The sequence below is a fragment of the Gambusia affinis genome, linkage group LG21, assembly GCF_019740435.1.
Source record: "Gambusia affinis linkage group LG21, SWU_Gaff_1.0, whole genome shotgun sequence".
Lineage (NCBI taxonomy): Eukaryota > Metazoa > Chordata > Actinopteri > Cyprinodontiformes > Poeciliidae > Gambusia > Gambusia affinis.
The window spans coordinates 764,426-786,072 of record NC_057888.1 but is presented as its reverse complement, the minus strand read 5'-3'; the positions used below and the strand labels follow the sequence as shown (position 1 = coordinate 786,072).

General features: G+C 46.5%; 1 protein-coding gene across 18 annotated transcripts; it reads left to right on the top strand.

Annotated features, from left to right (window-relative positions):
- The first annotated feature begins 74 nt into the window (after positions 1-74).
- LOC122824385 (aspartyl/asparaginyl beta-hydroxylase-like) lies at positions 75-21,504 on the top strand. 18 transcript variants are annotated; one of them, XM_044105004.1, is made up of 28 exons: positions 2,295-2,482; positions 2,556-2,612; positions 4,279-4,458; positions 4,558-4,602; positions 5,893-5,961; positions 8,140-8,181; positions 8,258-8,290; positions 9,191-9,235; positions 15,439-15,525; positions 15,682-15,717; positions 16,639-16,683; positions 16,754-16,783; positions 16,854-16,886; positions 16,959-16,994; positions 17,407-17,454; positions 17,534-17,614; positions 17,743-17,781; positions 17,849-17,934; positions 18,022-18,108; positions 18,178-18,328; positions 18,725-18,861; positions 18,945-19,043; positions 19,139-19,228; positions 20,039-20,176; positions 20,246-20,381; positions 20,458-20,549; positions 20,698-20,831; positions 20,911-21,504. In XM_044105004.1, the coding sequence occupies exons 1-28, from the start codon at positions 2,389-2,391 to the stop codon at positions 21,059-21,061; spliced, it is 2,301 nt and encodes a 766-aa protein (XP_043960939.1). In that variant the 5' UTR covers positions 2,295-2,388; the 3' UTR covers positions 21,062-21,504. The 18 variants fall into 18 exon arrangements, with proteins under 18 accessions (XP_043960935.1, XP_043960936.1, XP_043960943.1 ...); XM_044105007.1 differs by lacking the exon at positions 15,682-15,717 and having other exon boundaries at positions 2,297-2,482; XM_044105003.1 differs by lacking the exons at positions 8,140-8,181; positions 8,258-8,290; positions 9,191-9,235 and adding an exon at positions 7,018-7,158.
- The last annotated feature ends 143 nt before the right edge of the window (positions 21,505-21,647 follow it).

Genomic DNA, 21,647 nt, shown 5'->3' with positions numbered 1-21,647 from the left:
CAGCCCAGAGGAGAACCCGCCCTAACACCCGCCTCCCTGTTGTTTCTGGCACTCTGATTGGTCGGACCGAATTCACTCACGGTTACCATGGACTTCGGCTTTGCTGGAATCCAAGTGAAGAGGAGATTTTTGGGGAACTGGTCGTTTCATCACTGAGAGGCAGAAAAGCCGCAGCTTCAGTCCGGTTACAGACGACTTTCCTGCGGGTTGGAGGTGTATGTTGTTACTGCTCAGCTGGAGGCAAACAGCGGGGAACTCAGGAAGAAATGGCGCAGAAGAAAAATTCAAAAACTCACAATAAAAGAGGTTGGTTATGTTTTTTTTCTACTCTGCGCTCGAGACGCTCCTTCAAGCGAAACTTCATTAGAGAACTTGGAGATTTAAAAAAAAAATTTCTATTGAAGTGATTACAGAAAAAAACAAACATATTAACCTGATAGTGTCCATATACTTATGAATCACTTTATTTCGGCTTTCAGTTCTCCCTTTCTTAGGTTTAGATTATTGTTTTTAATGCTAAAACTACCTCCTAATTCGCGATCAGAACAGCTTAAAAACTTCAGAAAATAAATAGAAGTATCTAAATGTGTTGATGCCAGTAACGCCGAATTCTTCTGGGTGTTTTGTGCTATAGTTTTTCAGTCATAATTTCAATTTTTTATTTTTATTTTAACCATGAAGGAGAGTTTCTAAAATGACCAGAGTTTCGAATGGAGTCAGTTTAGACGCTAAGCTAGCGCAGCTACCAGCTGTGTTTAGGCTGCTAACAGAGGCTAAGCTGGATGTTCGCAGTCTCTGCTGGATGTTGTGTATTTTTAAAGGATGTTTTGTGTTAATAATCTGAGTAATGATGCGGATTGTTTTAATAATGGAGGAAAAAGCAGATGCGTTACTGTTAACGTGTCCGGAGAGGTTGTTGACCCTCAGTCATGTTTGTTAGGACTCTGTTTCCTGTGATTCTCTGAAAAGCTTCACTGCGTCTGAAGTGCTTCCAGAAACACGCTCACTTTAAACATTAAATAATTCAATACTCAGGAAATATTAACCATGCAGGCAGGCAGAGATTTAAGGAGGAGCGACACAGAGGTGGAGTAGCTGAGCTGATGGAGCATCACCTCTGCTCCCTGGATCTGGATCTGCTAGCACAAAAACTCACTGACGATACTTGGGTTATATGAGAGATAAATGAAGTATTTTTGACTTGATTTGGTGTTTTGGGGGGGGGCAGTTTTTCCTGGGATGACCTCCTCAGGTTGACCTCTTCCTGATGACCTCCTCAGGTTGACCTCTTCCTGATGACCTCCTCAGGTTGACCTGAGGAGGTCATCAGGTTGCATTCCCTCCTGCTATCGATGCTAAAAGCTAAAAACAAGCAGAATGTGTTTGAGCTGCAGCTCATTTACACAGGGAACATCCTGTCACTCCACAGATCTCACCTGTGACCAGGTGACCAACTCAGACTGCATGGCCCCAACCAGGCTGGAGGTCAGAGGTCACACAGGAAGCTGTAGGTGTCGCTGGTTGATTTCTGTCTTTAACTTCAGTTATTTTTACTTTAGGGGTTGAAGTTCATCTCAGCTCTGTTGTTTACAAACATAAATCCGGTACCAGCTGGTGCTGTTTGGTACCAGCTGGTGCTGTTTGGTACCAGCTGGTGCTGTTTGGTACCAGCTGGTGCTGTTTGGTACCAGCTGGTACCGGATGTAGTTTTCGGTTAATGACATAATGAAATACTTTAGTTTTAGGGGGTGTATGTATAATTTTGAACCTACTCAGGATTATTTCCTGTATATTGCATAAATACCATGTTCTTTACCTTTGACCTGTTGGGTCGAGTCCAGAACCAGTAAAATGTTCTGGTTCTTTAGCAGAACTGAATTCTTTCTGACTCTTTAATTTTTATTTTTGTCTCTTTATTTCTTTTTTTAAATTTAAAATCTTTTCTTTTTGTCTGTATTTATTTTATTTTATATTTGATTTTAGTTTAAATTTTTATTTAAAGTTTCATTTATTTTTTCTCTTCATTTCATTTCTTTATTTGAGTTAAATTTATTTTCTTTTGTCTGTTTTTTATTTAATTTCTCTTTATTTTGATTGTTTTCTGTTGTTAAGCGACGGACAGAGGAGGAGAATCGGACTCAAGGTCGCTCTGCGGCATCCCAGGCTCTCCTGGAGCGTCTCTGGGTTTTGTCAGCTCTAATAATAAACCGGGTCAGGTTCCGGACCGGGTTCTGGCTCGGGTTCTGCTGCTTTGTGATCTCAGAGCTGTTGTTGGAGGAAGAGGAGGAGCTTTTCCCTCTTCATCAGCAGCTCTCTGAGCTCCAGGTAGCTGGAGGATCTGTGTGGTTCTGGTTCTGTTCTGGTCCGACCCGTTCTGCTTGGTGGGCCATGCAGCGCTGCGCCTCCTCCCAGCCTCCTGTGGAGGAGATCCACGCTGAGGAAGAGGAGGAGGAGGAAGATCGGGAGGTGTTTCAGGAGATGGGTAGGCCTGGCAGCTGAAGCAGGTTCTGGTTCTGGTTCTGTTGGGTTTGGGTCTGACTGATGGGCTCGTTTAGGAGGCGTTAACGAGGAGCAGGTCGGTCCGGTGGAGGAGGCGTCGGCCTGGGAACCCGGTGAGCCTCAGCATGCTCTGGTTCTGGTTCTGGTCCTTTTCTTCTAACTGGGTTCCTGTCAGAACCAGTGCTGGTTCTGACCCGTAGGAGTCTAAACGGACAGCTGCTGGTATCAGCTGCAGATATTTCGGTCCTGAACAGCTGCTCTCTCTATTCCTGGTCCAACCGGACGGGCAACCCGACCCAGGTCCTCCTGGCAGCAGTTTGGGTTCTGGTCCAGTAGAGGACCGGTTCTGGTCCATTTCTCTGTGTTCTGGTCAGTGGACCAGAAAGAACCAGTGATAAACGACCACTGGTACCAGTCCAGCTGGTTCTTATCAGCAGGTTAGAAGTGAAACTGGATCAGGAGTTTTAAGCTTTCTGATTGGCTGTTGGTCTCCATGAGCCCGCCTCCAGTTAGCATTTCAACCAGTCCAAACAGGAAACCGGAAATAACAGCCAAACTGGAACCAGTTGGTCCAGTTAGGTGGGAATGCTGCTTCTATATTCATGTTTCCAGATCGGATTTCTGTTTGACTCCAGTTCCACCAAAACTACTGGTTCTGTTGGAGTTCTGGTCCAGAACAAACAACCGTCTCTATTGGTACTGGGTGGGGTCACATGGACACCAGCAACCAATCAGAACGCCAGGAATGATTTTAAACTCCAGGTTAGCCTGAGCTTTTATTCTGAAGATCCTGAATCTGAGCCACAGCAGGAACCAATCGGGTCAGAACCGAGTTTACAGAAACTCAGAGTTATAAACGTTTTTAGTTCCATCGTTACAAAACGTCCCTCTGATAAAGAATCATTTTAAACTTCATCAGGTCACAAACCTCTGAAGGAAATCATTATTGATCAGGAAAAGCGATTGATCTGCTGTAGATGATTGATTGTGACAGTAGATCTGAAACATTGAAAGGTTCTGACATGTTTGCCTCATGAGGAAACCGTCTACTTCCTCATTCTTTGGAAACTGCTGTGTGTTTTTGGTTAATGTTGATCAATAAGATCAGGATGTGGGTCACTTTATCGGTGAACGTTTTGGTAAAGGAAGCTAAACCGGTCAGGCTGCAGCGTCCAGCTGGAGTCTGACCGGTTCGGGACGTAAATATCTGGTCCCAGTTAATAAAATCAGGTTTACTGGACATTTATTGACTCCATTAAGTTTGAGCTTCACTGGGTTTCTGTATTATTTCACAGGTCGACTGCAGAATCTGATTTTATGGCCTCATTAGAATAAAGTTTGGCTCAGTTTGTGTCTGAAGCTTTGAGGTTTGCAGGGAATCAGAAAAACATCTCAGGTTAATGAAAATGAATAAAGATGTTTAGTTTTTCTGATGTTTGGGTTTGATTCCCTTTAAAGCTCAGAGAAAATCTGTTGATTCATCAGATGAAGGAAAAACCAAACTATGACAGAAAAGTATGTTTGTTATTTTATGTGTTTTCCAGCCTCCGTGTGTCTATTAACCCTTTAATGTTTTTACCAGCGCTGTCTGAGCAGTAGCTCCTGTCATGAGCTCAGCAGCTCCACCAGCGGTTTGCTAATTGCTGCTGACTAGTCTGAAGGAGCTGAGAGGGGGAGGAGCTGCGCCTCGAAGGCGGGGCTAAATCCACCGAGGTGTATATAGGTTCACAGAAGATAAATCAGTAGATTTGTGATTTTGTTTGCTGGTGATGTGTGCAGATGGCCGGCCGGCTCCTGTGGAGCATAAGAACGGGAAGCGGGCCGAAGCCGGACCCGGCGCGGCGGACGGCGGTCCGAGGTTCTCCATGTTCACCTGGCTGGTGGTCGTGGCTCTGCTGGGTGTCTGGAGCTCCGTGGCCGTCTTCTACTTCGACATCGTGGACTACGACAGAGTCCTAGGTAAGATGGCCGCCACACGGGGCCGAGCCGCTGCTCTGTGACGTCTCTAACCCCTCTGCTCCTCTGCCTTCATCCCTCCTCCTCTTCCTCTGCATGCAGCGAGGGCGCAGGAGTTTCGTATGAACTTTTCTGAAGTTCTGCAAGGTATGAAAGTGTTTCTCCCCGTTTTCCCTCAGCCTGGTTCCTGCAGGGCTCAGTTAGCGGGTTAGCGTAGCGCTCACAAAGTGGAACCGCCGTCACTCCGAAACGTCTCACTGCGGTTTAGTCTGACTGAAATAAGAGGAACTGAGCGGCTCTGGAGGCAGACTGCTCCAGCCTGTCTGCATCAAGAAACCTCAGCTTCCTCTCTGCAGCCAGCAGGTTCTGAACGGCCCGGTTCAGCCCGGTTTGACCCGGTTCAGCCCGGTTTGACCTGGTTCTGACTCTGTGGTTGCTGCCGTCTCGCTGAAGGTTCAGGCTGACGGATGACCGCAGTCATCCTCACCACATCCTTCCTCTCTTTCATTTCCTTTGATCTCATGACTCTTTAACGTTTTCCGTCTGTCATCAGCAGCCAGTCAAACTTCACATCTCGCATGGAGAAAAACGTCTCAAACTGTTAAAATATCCATGTTTGTGCTTAGAAAGCTGCAGTTTCATCTCACAACTTCATCAACTCACAAACTGATCGTCAGTTTCATCCTCAGATCTGTTAGTTTTCACTCTGAAAGTTTCCGGTGCAAACGAAGAGCAGCATGAAGATATAAACTGGTTTTATGTTACAGAGCAGCAGGTGGAAAATCATTCAGGATTTCCAACTGTTTATACTTGAAAAATATGAAAAAGAGAATTTATATTCAACCAGGCCTGAAATAATTAATGGATTAATTATTGAAGTAACCAGCTGATTTATCATCAGTTAATCGTTAACTGGAGTTAAAAGTCAACATGCTGAAAGAACGACAGTCGGAGCAACAATGAAGCCAAAACTCTACAAAATGAAAACATTTCTATAAATAAACCTTCTTTCTCTGTAAATATACTCAGAACTCCACAAATGAGTTTTAGCCTCACCTGGTTCAAACTTTAACCGTTTTCTACCTGTTATTAATAAAACAGCCAATCAGAGCCAGGAGGCGGGTCTTACTGCTGCCTATCATGCTTGTATATGTGCTTCTTCCAACCTTACCCCTTCTCTCTGCTATGCTGCAGCTTCTCCCTGATAGCAGAGCCTGCCAGGAATGCTAAGGCTAGTTAGCATAGCCACCTCAGGCTGACGGAGTCGTAAATGATCTGCTTTAAATCCTTTGCTGATCTCAGATTGAGCGGTTAGCATACATGCTAACTGAACAGGCTTGGATCTTCTGACAGTCAGGAAGTTAAACTGTTTAACTGATTTAATGTGAAAGCCTTCATCCTGACCTCCGTCCCACTGTGGAAACTCCTCTTCCTCAGGAAAACTAGCCGCCTACGACACGGACGGAGACGGAGACTTCGACGTGGAGGACGCCAAAGTTCTGCTCGGCAAGTCCATTTCCTCCTTCCTAATCGACTGATGTGGTTTACATGAAGGCCTGGGTCACCTGGTGACCTTTAACCCCTGAGCTCATCCTGCATAGACTAACAGCACCGGCTGGTCGAACGTCCTCCAGTGTTTCTGTCGTTGCTGATGAGGTTTGGGTTTTACTGCAGTGAAAGTTGGAGGCTGACTGGACTGGAGATTCACCAATTATTGATAACAATCAATGAAAATGATTAAATTGATCACTAATATCACGGCTGTGCAAACACCGATAATATCATCACTGCCATGAAGGAGAATGTTGTTTTCAAACCATTTTCAATTAATATAATGGTAATAATGAATAATAAGAACAGATTCTCAAAGATTGATAAAGTATAACTTTTAATTTAACAGATTTTAAACATCCAAAATGAATAAAACAACAAATAAAATGGACACTGAGAAAAAGTTAAAACAGCAGGTTGAAGATTTTTCGGTCTGGTCCAGTCCGATCCGGTCCGGTCCAGTACACTCGGTCTGGTCCAGTCCGGTCCGGTCCAGTCCAGTCCGGTCCAGTACAGTCCGGTCCAGTCCGATCCGGTCCGGTCCAGTACACTCCGGTCTGGTCCAGTCCAGTCCAGTACAGTCTGGTCCGGTCCAGTCCGGTCTAGTCCAGTCCGGTCCGGTCCGGTCCGGTCCAGCTGAACTGACTGTTTTACGGTCCGGTGACGTCTAGTTGTTCTGAGGTTGAGTCTCTGCAGCTCTTCTGTCCCCAGAAGCTGCAGCTGATGAGAGGAAGGTGAAGTATGTCTGTGACCAGCAGAGGGCGCCGTTTTTACCGGCTCAGCTGACGAGACGAGACTGAGAGAAAATGTTTTCCTGATGTTTCTGGATCATCTTTAACTTTCGATCTTTCTCCCTCATTCATCATTTCTTTATTTTTTCATCCTGGTTTCGTTCCAGTCGTCCTTTTCTCCATCCTGCCGTTTTCTTTTCTTCATCTCCTCCTTACTTCCAGTCCTCCATCTTCCCCTCCATCCCGTCCTCCCTCCTTTTCTCTCCCTCTCTCTCGTCAGGCCTGACCAAAGATGGCGGCCGTAGCGCCAACGCCGAGTCGCTGGAGGAGGTTCTGAACATTTTAGCAGAGGAGGGCTCTGATTGGATCTATGGCTTCTTCACCTTCCTTTATGATGTAGTTTCTCCCCCCGCACAGCGAGGTGAGGAGGAGGAGGAGGAGGAAGGGCGGGAGGCCTCCACTGATGATGTGGAGGTCAAAGGGGTCATTCTGGACCTGCAGAACCAGTAGAACAGAAAGCAGGCGGTCTGACGGCGTAGAACCAGATCCAACATGTCCGAGTCAGAGCTCCAGTTCCCACTGCAGGACCGGACTGGGAGGACTGGGCGGACTGGGTTCTGGAGACAAATACAACAAACAAGGAGAACGGAAGAGGAAGAGATGAAAACTGTTTTATTTGGTCACTTTTAATATTATAACCAGTTTTTTTCTTCATACAAGCTGATTAGAAAGAAAAATCATTTATATTTTAGCTAAAATTAAAAGTTTGCAACGTTTTATGTCATATAACCGCATAATGTCACATGATTTTATGATTTATTATTTTATTTATTGAGTTACTATTAAATTAGAAAAATAATGTATAGAATTTGTTGTTTCGGTACGACAGACCTGGCTAAGAATTATAACAATAATATTTGAATTTTAATAATTTTAGACTAAAGTCTTAATATTAGAAAAATAAAGAGGCAATATTACCTGAAAAAAGTTTTAAAATTATGAGAAACAAATCAGAAATACTTTTTAGTCAACAGTATTAACATTAAGATCTTCTGCTCATCAAGATCAAATCAACATGTTTTCCTGTTTTTAAATTAATGCACATGTTGCTGCGTTCTGATTGGTTGGCTGCTTGAACACGATCCGCCTCTTTAATCAGTTTCAGGCGTTAACGTCTCTTCCTGCATCATGTCAGTAAAATCTGCAGGTTTTTTTAGTGTCTCGCCTGAATGACATCATCAGACGTTTCTATGAAGAGCATGTTTGGTGTGTTTCCACTGGGCTTCAATAAGGTTAACCTTGTTTATTAAACCTGAAACCCGTGACCTTTAACCTCCCTGAACTTCATCGGCTGCTGTTTCTTCCTGTGTTGTGAGCTAAAGCCGCAGCTCTCTGCCCTCAGGTCAGAGGAGGTTCGGAGGAAGCTCTGAGCGGATGAGAACAGGTACGGTTGGCTGGGTTTGGTTCTGTCTGGAGCGCTGCGCTCACCTGATGCGTGTTTCTGTTTCTGAACGCCGTAGAGGAGGAGAAGAAGAAGAGAGGGAGGAGCAGAGGTAACGATGGAGTTTATTAACTGTTGAGCCTGACAGCAGTTTAACATTTAGTGACAGTTTTAACTAAACACCAAAATTTAATGCTTTATTTTTACTTGTTTAACAGTAAACTAACCAATGTTTCATTAAGTGTTTGTAGAAAAAGGATTGTGAGTCTAACGGCTTGCCATATTTAACATCCTGGAGTTTGGAGTTGATTGTTTTGTCAGGATTCAGTTCAGTTTTAATGAATGGCTGCACCGAAATCTGCTGAATGGTTTTGGTCCTGGTGAGTTTACTGGTTACACAGAGAGAGGAGTTTTGACTTTCTACCCAACTGGTCACCCGTTGGGCTGACAGTTGCAGATTGGTCACCAGTTGGGCTGAAAGTTGCCGATTGGTCACCAGTTGGGCTGACAGTTACCGATTGGTCACCAGTTGGGCTGACAGTTACCGATTGGTCACCAGTTGGGCTGACAGTTACCGATTGGTCACCAGTTGGGCTGACAGTTGCAGATTGGTCACCAGTTGGGCTGACAGTTGCAGATTGGTCACCAGTTGGGCTGACAGTTGCAGATTGGTCACCAGTTGGGCTGAACGTGGCTTATTCTGATCGTCAGCTGATGTCTTGATGGATCGCTGTCAGGAAATGTTCATGATGGTTCCTGATCTGCATGGAGTTCCTGTCATGCATTAAGTCGGATGGTTTTGTTGTTTTGCCGCTCGGTATGTTTAATGATGAGCTGTTCATGCTGAAAGCAGAACGGTTAACATTCTGATCTGTTGTTAATCTTTGGACATACGAAGGTTATCTCCCAGAATGCCTTTCACTCACCTTCAGTGAGTGTTGGGTGGCTCGTGTTCAGCATGACGGTAAATGTAGATGACCTCAGCAGTTTGACGAGTTGTTTCTGCTCTCAGCACCAGGAGAAACTTCAGGAGAGGCTGAAACGAACCAAACCAAAGGTACTGAAATCTACTGCCTCCTGGAAACCAGCATGTGAAAATGTTGATGCTTGGCTTTCATTAACTGTAATGGATGATTCCCATGAAATAATTAGCATCACTAATTGATCCTAATTGTTGCAGGCTGTAGCAGGTTAAAGGTCATGACAGAGCCAGTCGACTGTTTGGAAGGGTTGAAGGACAAGGTTATGAGACAATGTCTTCTAGGAAGATGAGATCAAACTAGAGATGATTCCTGCAACAGGCTGAATATCTTATTAACTTTAAGGTTTGAACACTTAGCCAGCAGTCCTTAGTGATATGAGCATGGTTATATTGTGATGACAAGAGGCACCTTGAGTATCATGTTTCCAATCAGTAAAACAAACAAAAAGACTCAAGTTCATGTTAGTTTTCAGTCGAAACCATAAATACTAACGTGTCTTCCACATCTCCGTTGCTGTGTCTGTGGAAGAGGATTCTTTCTAACCGGTCGGCTGAACTCTTCCAGCTCAGACTTCGGGTCCTCTGGTCCGAGGCGTCAAGCTGCGTTCGGCTCTGAGGGAGGAGCTCAGGCTGATCCACGAGAAGATGGAGGCCAAGAGGATCGCTCGGATCGCGCTGGCTGAGATCAGGGCGCTCCTGGCTGAGGAGGAGCAGGAGAGGGAGGCAGCTTGGGCACAGAAGATGAAGGACCTGGAAGCAGCTCAGGAGCAACTAAGAGAGGAGAGGAGGATAGAAGAGCAAAGGGCAGAGAGGGAAAGACTGGAGAAGGAAAGGCTGGAAAGGGAAAAGGCGGAGAGGGAAAGGCTAGAAAAAGAAAAGGCGGAGAGGGAAAGGCTAGAAAAAGAAAAGGTAGAGAAGGAAAGGCTAGAAAAAGAAAAGGTAGAGAAGGAAAGGGCGGAGAAGGAGAGACTAGCGAAGGAAAAACTGGAGGAGGAGAGACTAGCGAGGGAAAAACTGGAGGAGGAGAGACTAGCGAAGGAAAAACTGGAGAAGGAGAGACTAGCGAAGGAAAAACTGGAGGAGGAGAGACTAGCGAAGGAAAAACTGGAGAAGGAGAGACTAGCCAGGGAAAAACTGGAGGAGGAGAGACTAGCGAGGGAAAAACTGGAGAAGGAGAGACTAGCGAAGGAAAAACTGGAGAAGGAGAGACTAGCGAAGGAAAAACTGGAGGAGGAGAGACTAGCGAAGGAAAAACTGGAGAAGGAGAGACTAGCGAGGGAAAAACTGGAAAAGGAGAGACTAGCCAGGGAAAAACTGGAGAAGGAGAGACTAGCGAAGGAAAAATTGGAGAAGGAGAGACTAGCGAAGGAAAAACTGGAGGAGGAGAGACTAGCGAAGGAAAAATTGGAGAAGGAGAGACTAGCCAGGGAAAAACTGGAGGAGGAGAGACTAGCGAAGGAAAAATTGGAGAAGGAGAGACTAGCGAGGGAAAAACTGGAAAAGGAGAGACTAGCCAGGGAAAAACTGGAGAAGGAGAGACTAGCGAAGGAAAAATTGGAGAAGGAGAGACTAGCGAGGGAAAAACTGGAGGAGGAGAGACTAGCGAAGGAAAAATTGGAGAAGGAGAGACTAGCGAGGGAAAAACTGGAAAAGGAGAGACTAGCCAGGGAAAAACTGGAGAAGGAGAGACTAGCGAGGGAAAAACTGGAAAAGGAGAGACTAGCCAGGGAAAAACTGGAGGAGGAGAGACTAGCGAAGGAAAAATTGGAGAAGGAGAGACTAGCCAGGGAAAAACTGGAGGAGGAGAGACTAGCGAAGGAAAAATTGGAGAAGGAGAGACTAGCGAGGGAAAAACTGGAAAAGGAGAGACTAGCCAGGGAAAAACTGGAGAAGGAGAGACTAGCGAAGGAAAAATTGGAGAAGGAGAGACTAGCGAGGGAAAAACTGGAGGAGGAGAGACTAGCGAAGGAAAAATTGGAGAAGGAGAGACTAGCCAGGGAAAAACTGGAGGAGGATAGACTAGCGAGGGAAAAACTGGAGGAGGAGAGACTAGCGAAGGAAAAACTGGAGAAGGAGAGACTAGCGAGGGAAAAACTGGAGGAAGAGAGACTAGCGAGAGAACGAGTGGAACGACAGAGGACAGAAAAAGAGAGGAGCGAGAGGGAACGCCTCATCAAGGAGAGAGAAAAATTAAGCCAAGGAAGAGCAGAGAAGGAAAGATTAGAGAAAGAGAGGATCCAAAGAGAAAGGGTCTCTAAGGAGAAAGCAGAGAAAGAAAGAATAGAGAGGGAACAACTTATTAAGGAAAGAGAGAGAATCGCCAAACAGAAGAAGCAACTAGAAAAAGAAAAAAATGACAAAGAGAAATCTGAAAAAGAACAATTGGACAAGGACAAGGCTGAAAAAGAAAGACTGGAGAGGATTGCTAAAGAAAGGGAAAGAATGGCCAAAGAAAAATCTGAAAAGGAAAAGATAGACAGAGCGACTAAAGAGAAGGAAGAGAGGGAGAGGATTGCTAGAGAAAGACCTAACTGGGCTCAAGAGAAGGAGAGATCAGAGAAAGACCTGGCAGTGAGGAAGGAGAGGGAACAAACGATGAAGGAAAGAGAGAACCAGGAGAGGGACAAGTTGGAGAAACAATCCAGACAGAAGGAACTGATGGAGAGACAGCGGCTGGCTAGAGAGAAGGCCCTCCAGGAGAAGATGGAGGCAGAGAGGTTGGCCAAGGAGAAGCAACGAAATGCCACAAAGAACGACATGAAGAGACGAGACCTTCCAGAGAGGAAGTACAATGCTTCCAAAGCTTTAGCTCCAGCAGCCATCAGGAGGGACAAGATAGTTGCTGATGGGACTAAAAACTGACTGATGAATGGACGGTGCTCCAACTCTATAGTCCAGGGAAACAGATGAACTCCTGGTTTAAAAATCAGGTTTATCTGGGTTGGGTTGGTTGTGTTTGGTCTCTATATTTGGGCTGTCGGCCCAAATATACGAGCCGAGGGGTGACAGGTGGTAGGCAGGCATTGAACCCAAAAGGACAAGGGTTTTCTACCGCTGTGGCTGAGTCCGTGTAAATACTGTTGATACTTGGGAGTTATTGGGTTTTGTGCATTTATTTTCTTGTCAGAGTTGAATAAACTGGTGAACCTGAAATCCAAGACGTACCTTGGTACTGACTTTTACAAGAGGTACAATGTTTGCTGCCTAGTGTGTCACAGCGAAGCAGCTATGGATCAACACTTAACTAGTACAGAATTGCACTGGTTAGTACAGGGGATGAAACCAGCTCTCCTCTGTATCCAACTTTTAGCAAGTTGAATCAGATACTTTTATTTTAAGTGAAGATTTCAAAATGTCATTGGACCGTCACTTTAGACAAGTCACCCGTTATTGGACACCCAATCATGCATGTGCAGAGCTAAAGGAAACTTGGAATAAACATATTTTGGGCCATGGGAGCCAGAGTACCCCCGGGTACCTGGAGAGTAGTACCCCCGGGTACCTGGAGAGTAGTACCCCCGGGTACCTGGAGAGTAGTACCCCCGGGTACCTGGAGAGTAGTACCCCCGGGTACCTGGAGAGTAGTACCCCCGGGTACCTGGAGAGTAGGACCCCCGGGTACCTGGAGAGTACCCCCGGGTACCTGGAGATTACCCCCGGGTACCTGGAGAGTACCCCCGGGTACCTGGAGAGTAGTACCCCCGGGTACCTGGAGAGTAGTACCCCCGGGTACCTGGAGAGTAGTACCCCCGGGTACCTGGAGAGTAGTACCCCCGGGTACCTGGAGAGTAGTACCCCCGGGTACCTGGAGAGTAGTACCCCCGGGTACCTGGAGAGTACCCCCGGGTACCTGGAGATTACCCCCGGGTACCTGGAGAGTACCCCCGGGTACCTGGAGAGTAGTACCCCCGGGTACCTGGAGAGTACCCCCCCCGGGTACCTGGAGAGTACCCCCGGGTACTGCTGGAAGGTCCTCCAGTCGCAGCCAGTCTTGCTCCCCGTCCACAGGGAGACGTACAGAAAGGTCCCCAGGTCGGGATTCAAACCCAGTCAACCGTTCTACCATCAGCCCCACTCTGGTGTTTGGTTTATATCAGCTGGTGCTCCATGCAGAAACTCCTTGCCACTTTATATTTCTCCATAGTTGCGTGTTTTGGATGATTTATTAGGATAATCATAAAAGTGATCATAACAAATATTAAATTTTATTCAATTCTGGATTTTTCTCCTAAAAACTGTACAGGCCTTCCCAGATTGCTCTTCTGGTCCCAGTTTGGGCCAGTTGAAGAACGAGAGATTTTGATGTCTTAATTACCAAAGAAAAAAAGTTGAATCTTTGGATCTCAAAGACGTTAGGAAACATCTGAAAAAGTTGACCCATGGTTGCAACGAAGTGTTGTACCTCTAAAAAAATGTTCCATAAAGCCAGGGGTAGGAGCTGCTAACTAAAACGTTAGCTGCGCTAACCCTAGAGCGGTAGTGGAGCGCTAAGCCACTATCATGGTATGTAACAGAAGCTAATGCTAAAGAAAAAGTACTTCTACACAGATGTCAAACTTTATTCAACTGAAAATTTTTAAAACCAAGTAAATGAAAATGTTTTCAAAGTTAGCTAAAATGCTAAGCTAAAAATTAGCTCCCCTATTAGCAGAAGTTTGTCCACCGCTGTATAAAACATCTGGAAGGGCCGAGTGGAGAAGACCCCAGCAGTGTTTGAATACTGCTGTTGTGTAAATGATTGTTTACATGGGGGACCAGCAGGGGGCGCTATAGAAACAGACTCTGCTTCAGAAGCTCCACCCTCTTACTGCTGGTTCACAAACATTCAACTTGTAATCATGGCAACTTTTGTCAGTTTTATGTCTTTAAACAATCAATAAAAAACATCTTAACTCTGTAACTAGAACATACTACAGGTAAAAACTTTAGTTTATTATAAACTTCATACATTTAATATAAAGATATGACCTCATGTTTCTGTGTGGTTGTTTTTAGGATTGCTTTGGTTTGACTTCATTTCTGTTTTATCTTTAAATATCAGTTTTATTTCATCCATTTTATTCTTGAATGTTTTGAGTTTGTAGTGAAATGTTTGGAGTTCAGTTGATGATCCTCTGGTTCCTCCTGGTGCCTGAAAACCACATCAGTCAGACACTCTGCAGGTTTCTCTTCTGATTTCATGTATTTCATGTCTGTACTTTAATAAAACAGTGAAAATGTTTTGGCTTCGGTTGAAGCTCCTTTTTCCATTTATTTAAATTCTACATTTCTGCCAAAAGGAAACGTTGCTGGAAGGATCTCCAGTAGCAGTCAGTCTTGCACCCAATCTGAATTTTCCACTGAATGGAGACTCCCTGACATGCTCAATGCTTAATATCCAGACATCAGAGATAAAGCTCCACACATCCTGGATGACATCATCACATCCTGGATGACATCATCACATCTGCTAATCCTGCTCCTTTGTTTTTGCCTCTCCTCTTTAAACCCGTCTGGCAGGACGGTTAGAAAGATGTTGGCGTAGTCGATATGATGGCTGGAAGAGCTAGTTTGAACTTCCTCCATTTCTCCAACAGAGATTTGAGGTCAAAGGTCAGATATTACTTCAGCTATTCTAATCAGCTGCTAAGTTATAAAAATGACACCAAGAAAGAGAAAGTATTTATTTTTTCTTGTAATAAAGAAAAAATAATTTATCGATTCCCATTGTTCAATAATCAACCTGAAGGGGGCGCTGCTCACAGGTCCTGGAGCCTGTAAAAGTATTCACACCCAAACCTCAGTGGGTTTTAACTGGATCTGATCTTTACCTTTAAGGTTCTGCTCTGGGGTTGGGTTCTGATGGGGAACCGGTTTCCTGGACGGTTCTGATGGGGAACCGGCTTCCTGGACGGTTCTGATGGGGAACCGGCTTCCTGGACGGTTCTGATGGGGAACCGGCTTCCTGGACGGTTCTGATGGGGAACCGGCTTCCTGGGTCATTGGGTCCGATTGAAACGTTTCTCCAGCCCTGTCTTTGGGTTGGCAACAGGGCGGGAGCAGCAGCAGCACCAAAGGGGGGTGGGGGTGGGGGTGGGGTCACCTGAGGAGAGAACAGGTGAGGTCTGATGGGATCATTTAGCTGGATGTTAGTGGCCACTTTATTAGGTACACTTCTGCTCTGGATTGGTGAGCCAATCAGATGGGAGTTCAACCTGAGGGTCAGAATCAGAACCAAAGAGGATTTAAGTGACTCTGATCCCAGAATAAACAAGCTGCTGATGTGTTTTTGTTGTTAGAAAAAACCAGTAAGCCTGAGGTGGAAACGCCGACCCAGAGAGCTCCAGAACCAGAGGAGGACGGTCCTGGAGCCGAGGAGACATCAGGTGGGACATGGACACCTGTCCTCTCTCTGCAGCAGCAGGGTCAGAGGATTAAACCCAACAATCAGGATAATTTAGCTGAAATAACTCATGTTTCTGACTCACTGCTCACCTGCTGCCTGTTGGCATGACGACGGTAACGCTGTGTGTCTGCTGCAGCCCCTGGATCTCAGGACGTGGAGTCTGAAATCCAAGGTTGGTTCCGCTGAGCGGCTGCTGCATGTGAGGGATGACTAACTCAGTTGGCGCCTGGCGCCGGTCCAGCTGCAGCTGTGACTCAGAACCAGTGGAAAGAATACTAAACAGAACCAGGTTTTACTGCTGACATTTACCGGGTCATACTGGGGCTTTCAGTGGTGATGCACCAGAGCAGTTAGCAACACGAACATTAGCTCCACTATGGCAAAGCTCTGTACACACATGGTATTTAGCAAAAACTAATGCTAAAGCCCTATATCTACATTGTACTAGCAGAACCAATGCTAGAAGGTTAGACATGCATGGTGTTTAGCTGAAGCTAATGCTAAAGTTCTGATTTCAGTCATGTTCAGACCCACCATGTGTTGTGAGGAGGCTAACAGTTTAGTAAAGGTAATTTAGGGGAAGTTAAGATCACTAAATGTCTTCAAAATAAAAGGGCTACAGTAGTAAACAAAACATGAGCTATGCTAATAGCGCATTAGCTCATCAGCTATGCTAATAGAGCATTAGCTCATCAGCTATGCTAATAGAGCATTAGCTCAACAGCTATGCTAATAGAGCATTAGCTCATCAGCTATGCTAATAGAGCTTTAGCTCATTAGCGGATGCATGGCTACCACTGCATGAAAGATCCTCCATTGATCCACGCTGCAGATCAAAACGTTTCCAAGTTTTAAAGCAGCTTTTTTCCACCTTTAGCCTCGCTGGCTAATTCGTTAGCACTGCTTAGCTCCATATTAGCCGTCTTTAGGACACACTTCCCCCTTTCTTCTCCTCCCCCCTGTGATCCAATGTGTCTCTGAATCAGCCGGTCCATTACCGGCTCGGCTGCATGTATCGGACCTCTTCCAGAACCGGGCCAGGCCAGAGATCCGGGTTTGATCCGCAGTCTGACCATTGTTGTTTCCTCTGCAGCTGCCGTTCCTCTGCCGCCGCTGGACGACAGCCATTTTGTTCCAGGTGAGTCTGCAGCTTCCTGTTTCCTGTCCAGAGTCTGTGGATCTTTATGAACCTGCTGTTTGTTCTGCAGACGACCCGACAGAACCCGGACAGCGCTACGGTCAGTACCAGAACCAGTACCAGAACCAGAGCCGTCCTGTCAGGTTCTAATCAGTCTGTGTTTGTTCCAGAGGAGGAGCCCGGCTCCATCGACACCACAGGAGGTGAGTCCCTCCCCCACCTGCTGCTGATCATTCAGTGGTTCTGATTCTGACCTAATATGTTTCCTGGTCCAGTTCTGGTGGAGGAGAACCAGCCGGAGGAGACTGAAGGTGGGTCCAACCCGAGACCCGGTTCTGGTTCTGGTCACAGTTAGACTGATTGTTGTGTTTGCTGCCCCCTGGTGGTCAAGCGTCTCATAAATGATGAGAAACTAAATCAGCTGAAGCTGAAGTTACAAACACCTGGAGGGACTTTTAGTTCATTTACATTAAATAACAAAATTATTTAAGAAATTCAACAATTTTATTTAATCATTATAAAATACAATTTTACTTTTTCATAGAAACGAAGAGGTGAAATATTTTTACATATTTTTTAGCTCGAATCTATTTAAATCAATTTGTCTTAAATTTATTTGTTGTATTTTTAATTTCTATTTTACTTTAAATATTTGTTTAATTTATTTATTTTCACATTTCTCTACGTGAAGCTGTGATAACGAGTCCTGCTGTTGTTCTGTAGGGGAATCGGGTCGGTACCAGACCAGCTCCAAACTCTCCCAGGAAGCAGGTGGGAAAAAATCAACATTATTAATAAAATATTCTGTTTGTTGTTTCAGTTCAGTGACTGACAAGTTTCTGATTTACAGAAGCAGAGAAACCTCCTAAAGCAGAACCAGAACCCCAGACTGGGTCGACCCGACCCACAGAGAGCAGGCAGGCAGCCGACGGTGAGAACTCGCCGCTGGTTTAAGACTTTTGCACGGAGCCACCCAGCCGACCGTGACCAGCTCCACGTTAGAATAAAGTCCGGTTTGTTTGTTTGACCTTTGACCTCTGGTTTGGTTCTGTGGGTCAGGCGCAGCAGAGAAAGCGGCCGAGGAGCAGAAGGACAAAGGTAAAAATAAAAACATTAAATCTTCTTCTGTGGTTTTATTTCATCCGTTGTTCTGTTGGTCCTCCAGCAAAGAAGAAGAAACCCAAACTGCTGAACAAAATCGATAAAAGCATCAAATCAGAGATCGATGCGGCGGAGAGGCTGAGGAAGAAGGTAGAGGAAACGACCGGGAGACATTTCCTCTTCCTGGATGATCCACGCTCAGCTGACCAAACTCTTCCTCCTCCTCCTCTTCCTCAGGGCAACCTGGACCTGGCCCTGAAGGCGTTTGATTCTCTGGTCCAGCAGCATCCTCTGAGCCCCCGCGCTCGCTACGGGAAGGCCCAGGTAGGGTCCGGGAAGGGCGGCGCGGCGCCGGGTCCGGTTCTGGTCCGTAACACGGTGTCGTCCCGGCAGGTGCAGGATGATCTGGCGGACAAACTGCGCAGCAACGACCTGCTGCAGAGCGCCATCAACACGTACGGAGAGGCCGCAGAGCTGCCCGACGTGACCTCTGACCTGCTGAGGGCGGCGCTGAAGAGACGGGCCGAGAGGCAGCAGTTCCTGGGTAACAACACCGACACGACCGGGTCGGACCGGTACCGGGTCAGAACAGGCCCGGGTCGGACCGGTACCGGGTCAGAACAGGCCCGGGTCAGAACAGGCCCGGGTCGGACCGGTACCGGGTCAGAACAGGCCCGGGTCGGACCGGTACCGGGTTTCATATGTTGGGGCTCTAAAACAGTGGTGTCCTGGCGGGCCCTTCGTCGGCATCCTGCATGTTTTAGTCCGTTCCTGGTTTTGGTAAGAACCTCTCAGCAGGTCCAAGTTCCTCTCAGGCCTAAAATCAGGAACAGGAAGTAGAATCTCTTCTTGCCACTCAGACCAAATAAATTTCAATCCACTTTGATCTGCATGAGGAGGCCGGACCCTGGGGTCAAAGTTCATGTTGCGTTGCTCCCAGGTCGGATGCGGGGGTCGCTGGCGACGCTGCAGAAACTCGTCAACGCTTTCCCCGACGACGTCGGCCTGAGGAACGACCTGGGCGTCGCCCACCTGTTGCTAGGCGACAACAAAGGCGCTAAGAAGGTTTACGAAGAGGTGCGTCGGTTCGCTCAGACGTTCGTGTTTCGGGTTTTAAGCTCCCTGCTGATTGGCTGCGTGTCGTTTGCCCCGCCCACCAGGTCCTCGCCGTTGCCCCTAGCAACGGGTTTGCCAAGGTTCACTACGGCTTCATCCTGAAGGCGGAAAACAAGATCGCAGAGAGCATCCCGTACCTCAGGGTGGGTTAGGCAGCTTTAGTCCAGCTTTGCTGCATTATTGATTATTGATTATTGATGAGGCATGATCATCGCCCCTCCCCACCCCGTTTCTGCAGGAAGGCTTGGAGTCCGGCGAGCCGGGAACCGACGACGGCAGGTTTTACTTCCACCTGGGAGACGCTCTGCAGCGAGTCGGAGACGACAGCGTGAGTGACTGGAGAAACAGATCAATATCAGTTATTAATCAGGAAATATTAAACACATCAGCTATTAGTTAAAACTGTTTCATGAACAGAGCTGCATTTTCAGAACTGAGGAACATTTTCTCCTGCTCATGTTTTCACTTATTTAACATAAATGTTATTAAATTGGCCTAAAATGTCCAAAAAAGAAAAAGTCACAAAACTTTAAACATTTCTGCTGGAGCGTTTCTCTAAATGATGTAACGTCCCTGTTTGTCCACCAGATGGCGGTGTTCCCCATAACAATCTGCACATTTTCAGTTAATTTCTCAGGTATTATTAATGTATTTTAGAAAAGTTTTTATTGATATTTAAGGGAGTTTCAAGAAAAAAGTGGAGTTATGTAACTAAAATTCCCAAAAATATATTATTTAGAATCTATTGGAATTGATTTAATTTAATTTATTTGTAGGATGTTATTGGGATTATTGGTTTGCACTGGAATCTATTAGGATTTTATTAAATTATTATTTAATTTTTATTTTGATTCTTTATTATTTTATATCTGGATTGTATTTAATATTTTGTGTTTTTTGGATTTTATTTTTTTCTGGATTTTAAAGGTTAGATGTATCCAGTTCTGTGAGCTGGCCACAAGGTGGCGCTTTCTGATTCATTCATTCATCCACTGATAGAGTTAAAGGGACATGAACCCATGAACTGGGTCAGACCTGGAAGCAGTCGGGCTGGTTTGGTCCAATCAGGAGTCAGGATTAGTTCCTCTGTTGGTTCTGGGTGTGCTGGTTCTGACTGAACGGCCCGGTCTGTCTGCAGGCGTACCAGTGGTACGAGCGGGGTCACCAGCGAGGGCACTTCGCCTCCGTGTGGCAGCGCTCGCTCTACAACGTGGAGGGACTGAAGGCTCAGCCCTGGTGGACGCCGCAGGAGACGGGATACGTCGACCTGGTCCGGGTACGTTGCCGTGACGATGCGTACTGGACCGCTCGGGGCCGGTTCTGATCGGGAACCTGATCTGTCCAGATGCTGGAGCGGAACTGGAAGACGATCCGGGACGAAGCGCTGGCGGTGATGGACCGCAGCCGGGGCCGCTTCCTTCCTGAGGAGGAGAACCTGAGGGAGAAAGGAGAGTGGGGCCAGTACACGCTGTGGCAGCAAGGTGCTGACCCGGTTACCAGAACCGAGCCAGAGTTCTGGTCGGACCTCGGCTGACTGATGTTGATCTGTGTCTCCAGGGAAACGGGTAGGAAACGCCTGCCAGGGCGTCCCGAAGACCTGCGCCCTGATGGAGCGGTTCCCTGAAGCGACTGGCTGCAAGAGAGGACAGGTACCCGACCAGAACCAGAACCAGAACCTCTTCTCTGTTCCCTCCAACCAATCATCCTGCTTGGTGTCTTATAGCTTTGCTGCTAATAATCTCAGAGTTAAAAGAGTTTTCTTTACCTTTTCCTCACTTCCTGTCGCCGCCGGCCTAGATAAAGTTCTCGGTGATGCAGCCTGGGACTCACGTCTGGCCTCATACTGGACCCACCAACTGCAGGCTGCGGATGCACCTGGGCCTCGTCATCCCGGCGCCGGGCTGCAGGATCCGCTGCACCGACCAGACCAGGTGAGTCTCTGCTGCTGGAGCCACAGAGCCAAAGTTTAAACCACTTCCTGTGACATCACCGTCCACTTCCTGTTGGCAGGGAGTGGGAGGAGGGGAAGGTCCTGATCTTTGACGACTCCTTTGAGCATGAGGTGTGGCAGGACGCCGACAGCTACCGCCTGATCTTCATCGTGGACGTGTGGCACCCGGAGCTGAGCCAGTACCAGCGCCAGACGCTCAGCCCCATTTAGGACTGGTTCTGACCCGGTTCTGCCGACCCGGTTCTGTGGACCCCACGGTTTGAGTCGTGGAAGCAGCGGCCTGACTGATGAATGTTTTAAACTACTGACTGGACGTTAAGCCGGACGGCGCGGTACTTTCTGAGCCCGGTTCTGATAGGGTCGGGTTCTGGTGTTCCGTTGTGATCATGGATCCATTCACTTCCTTTAATAATGAACCAGAACCACCTCCTTCTCTTCATCCCCGTCTGTGAATTATTGAAACACTACAGCTGCAGGAAGCTCTGGACCTTCACAATAAAAGCCTGCATCATGTCCGTCTCTCTGCTCTTGATCAGCTTTTTATGGTTTTGACTTTTTTTTGCACATTTACTTTGTAATGCAAGATGTTCAAAAAGATGATTATTTATATAAAATAATAAAAAATGAAAAAAGGGAACATTTATCGTCTGGTTTTGATGTTTTCTTCTTTTGTTTGTTCAGTTTTACTGGAAGAGCAGTAAAAATAATTTCTTCTCCTTTTGCTTCTCAAGTTTCCTCAGATTTTCGTAAAGGCATTAATTTGATTTACTCTCCTCCACTCTCTCTTGTGAAGAAG

Coding starts and splice junctions, on each gene's coding strand:
- LOC122824385 (XM_044105002.1), top strand. CDS start 2,389: ATGCAGCGCTGCGCCTCCTCCCAGCCTCCTGTGGAGGAGATCCACGCT. Junction 2,483..2,555: donor GGAGGTGTTTCAGGAGATGG/GTAGGCCTGGCA, acceptor GGGCTCGTTTAG/GAGGCGTTAACGAGGAGCAG. Junction 9,236..9,725: donor TGAAACGAACCAAACCAAAG/GTACTGAAATCT, acceptor GAACTCTTCCAG/CTCAGACTTCGGGTCCTCTG.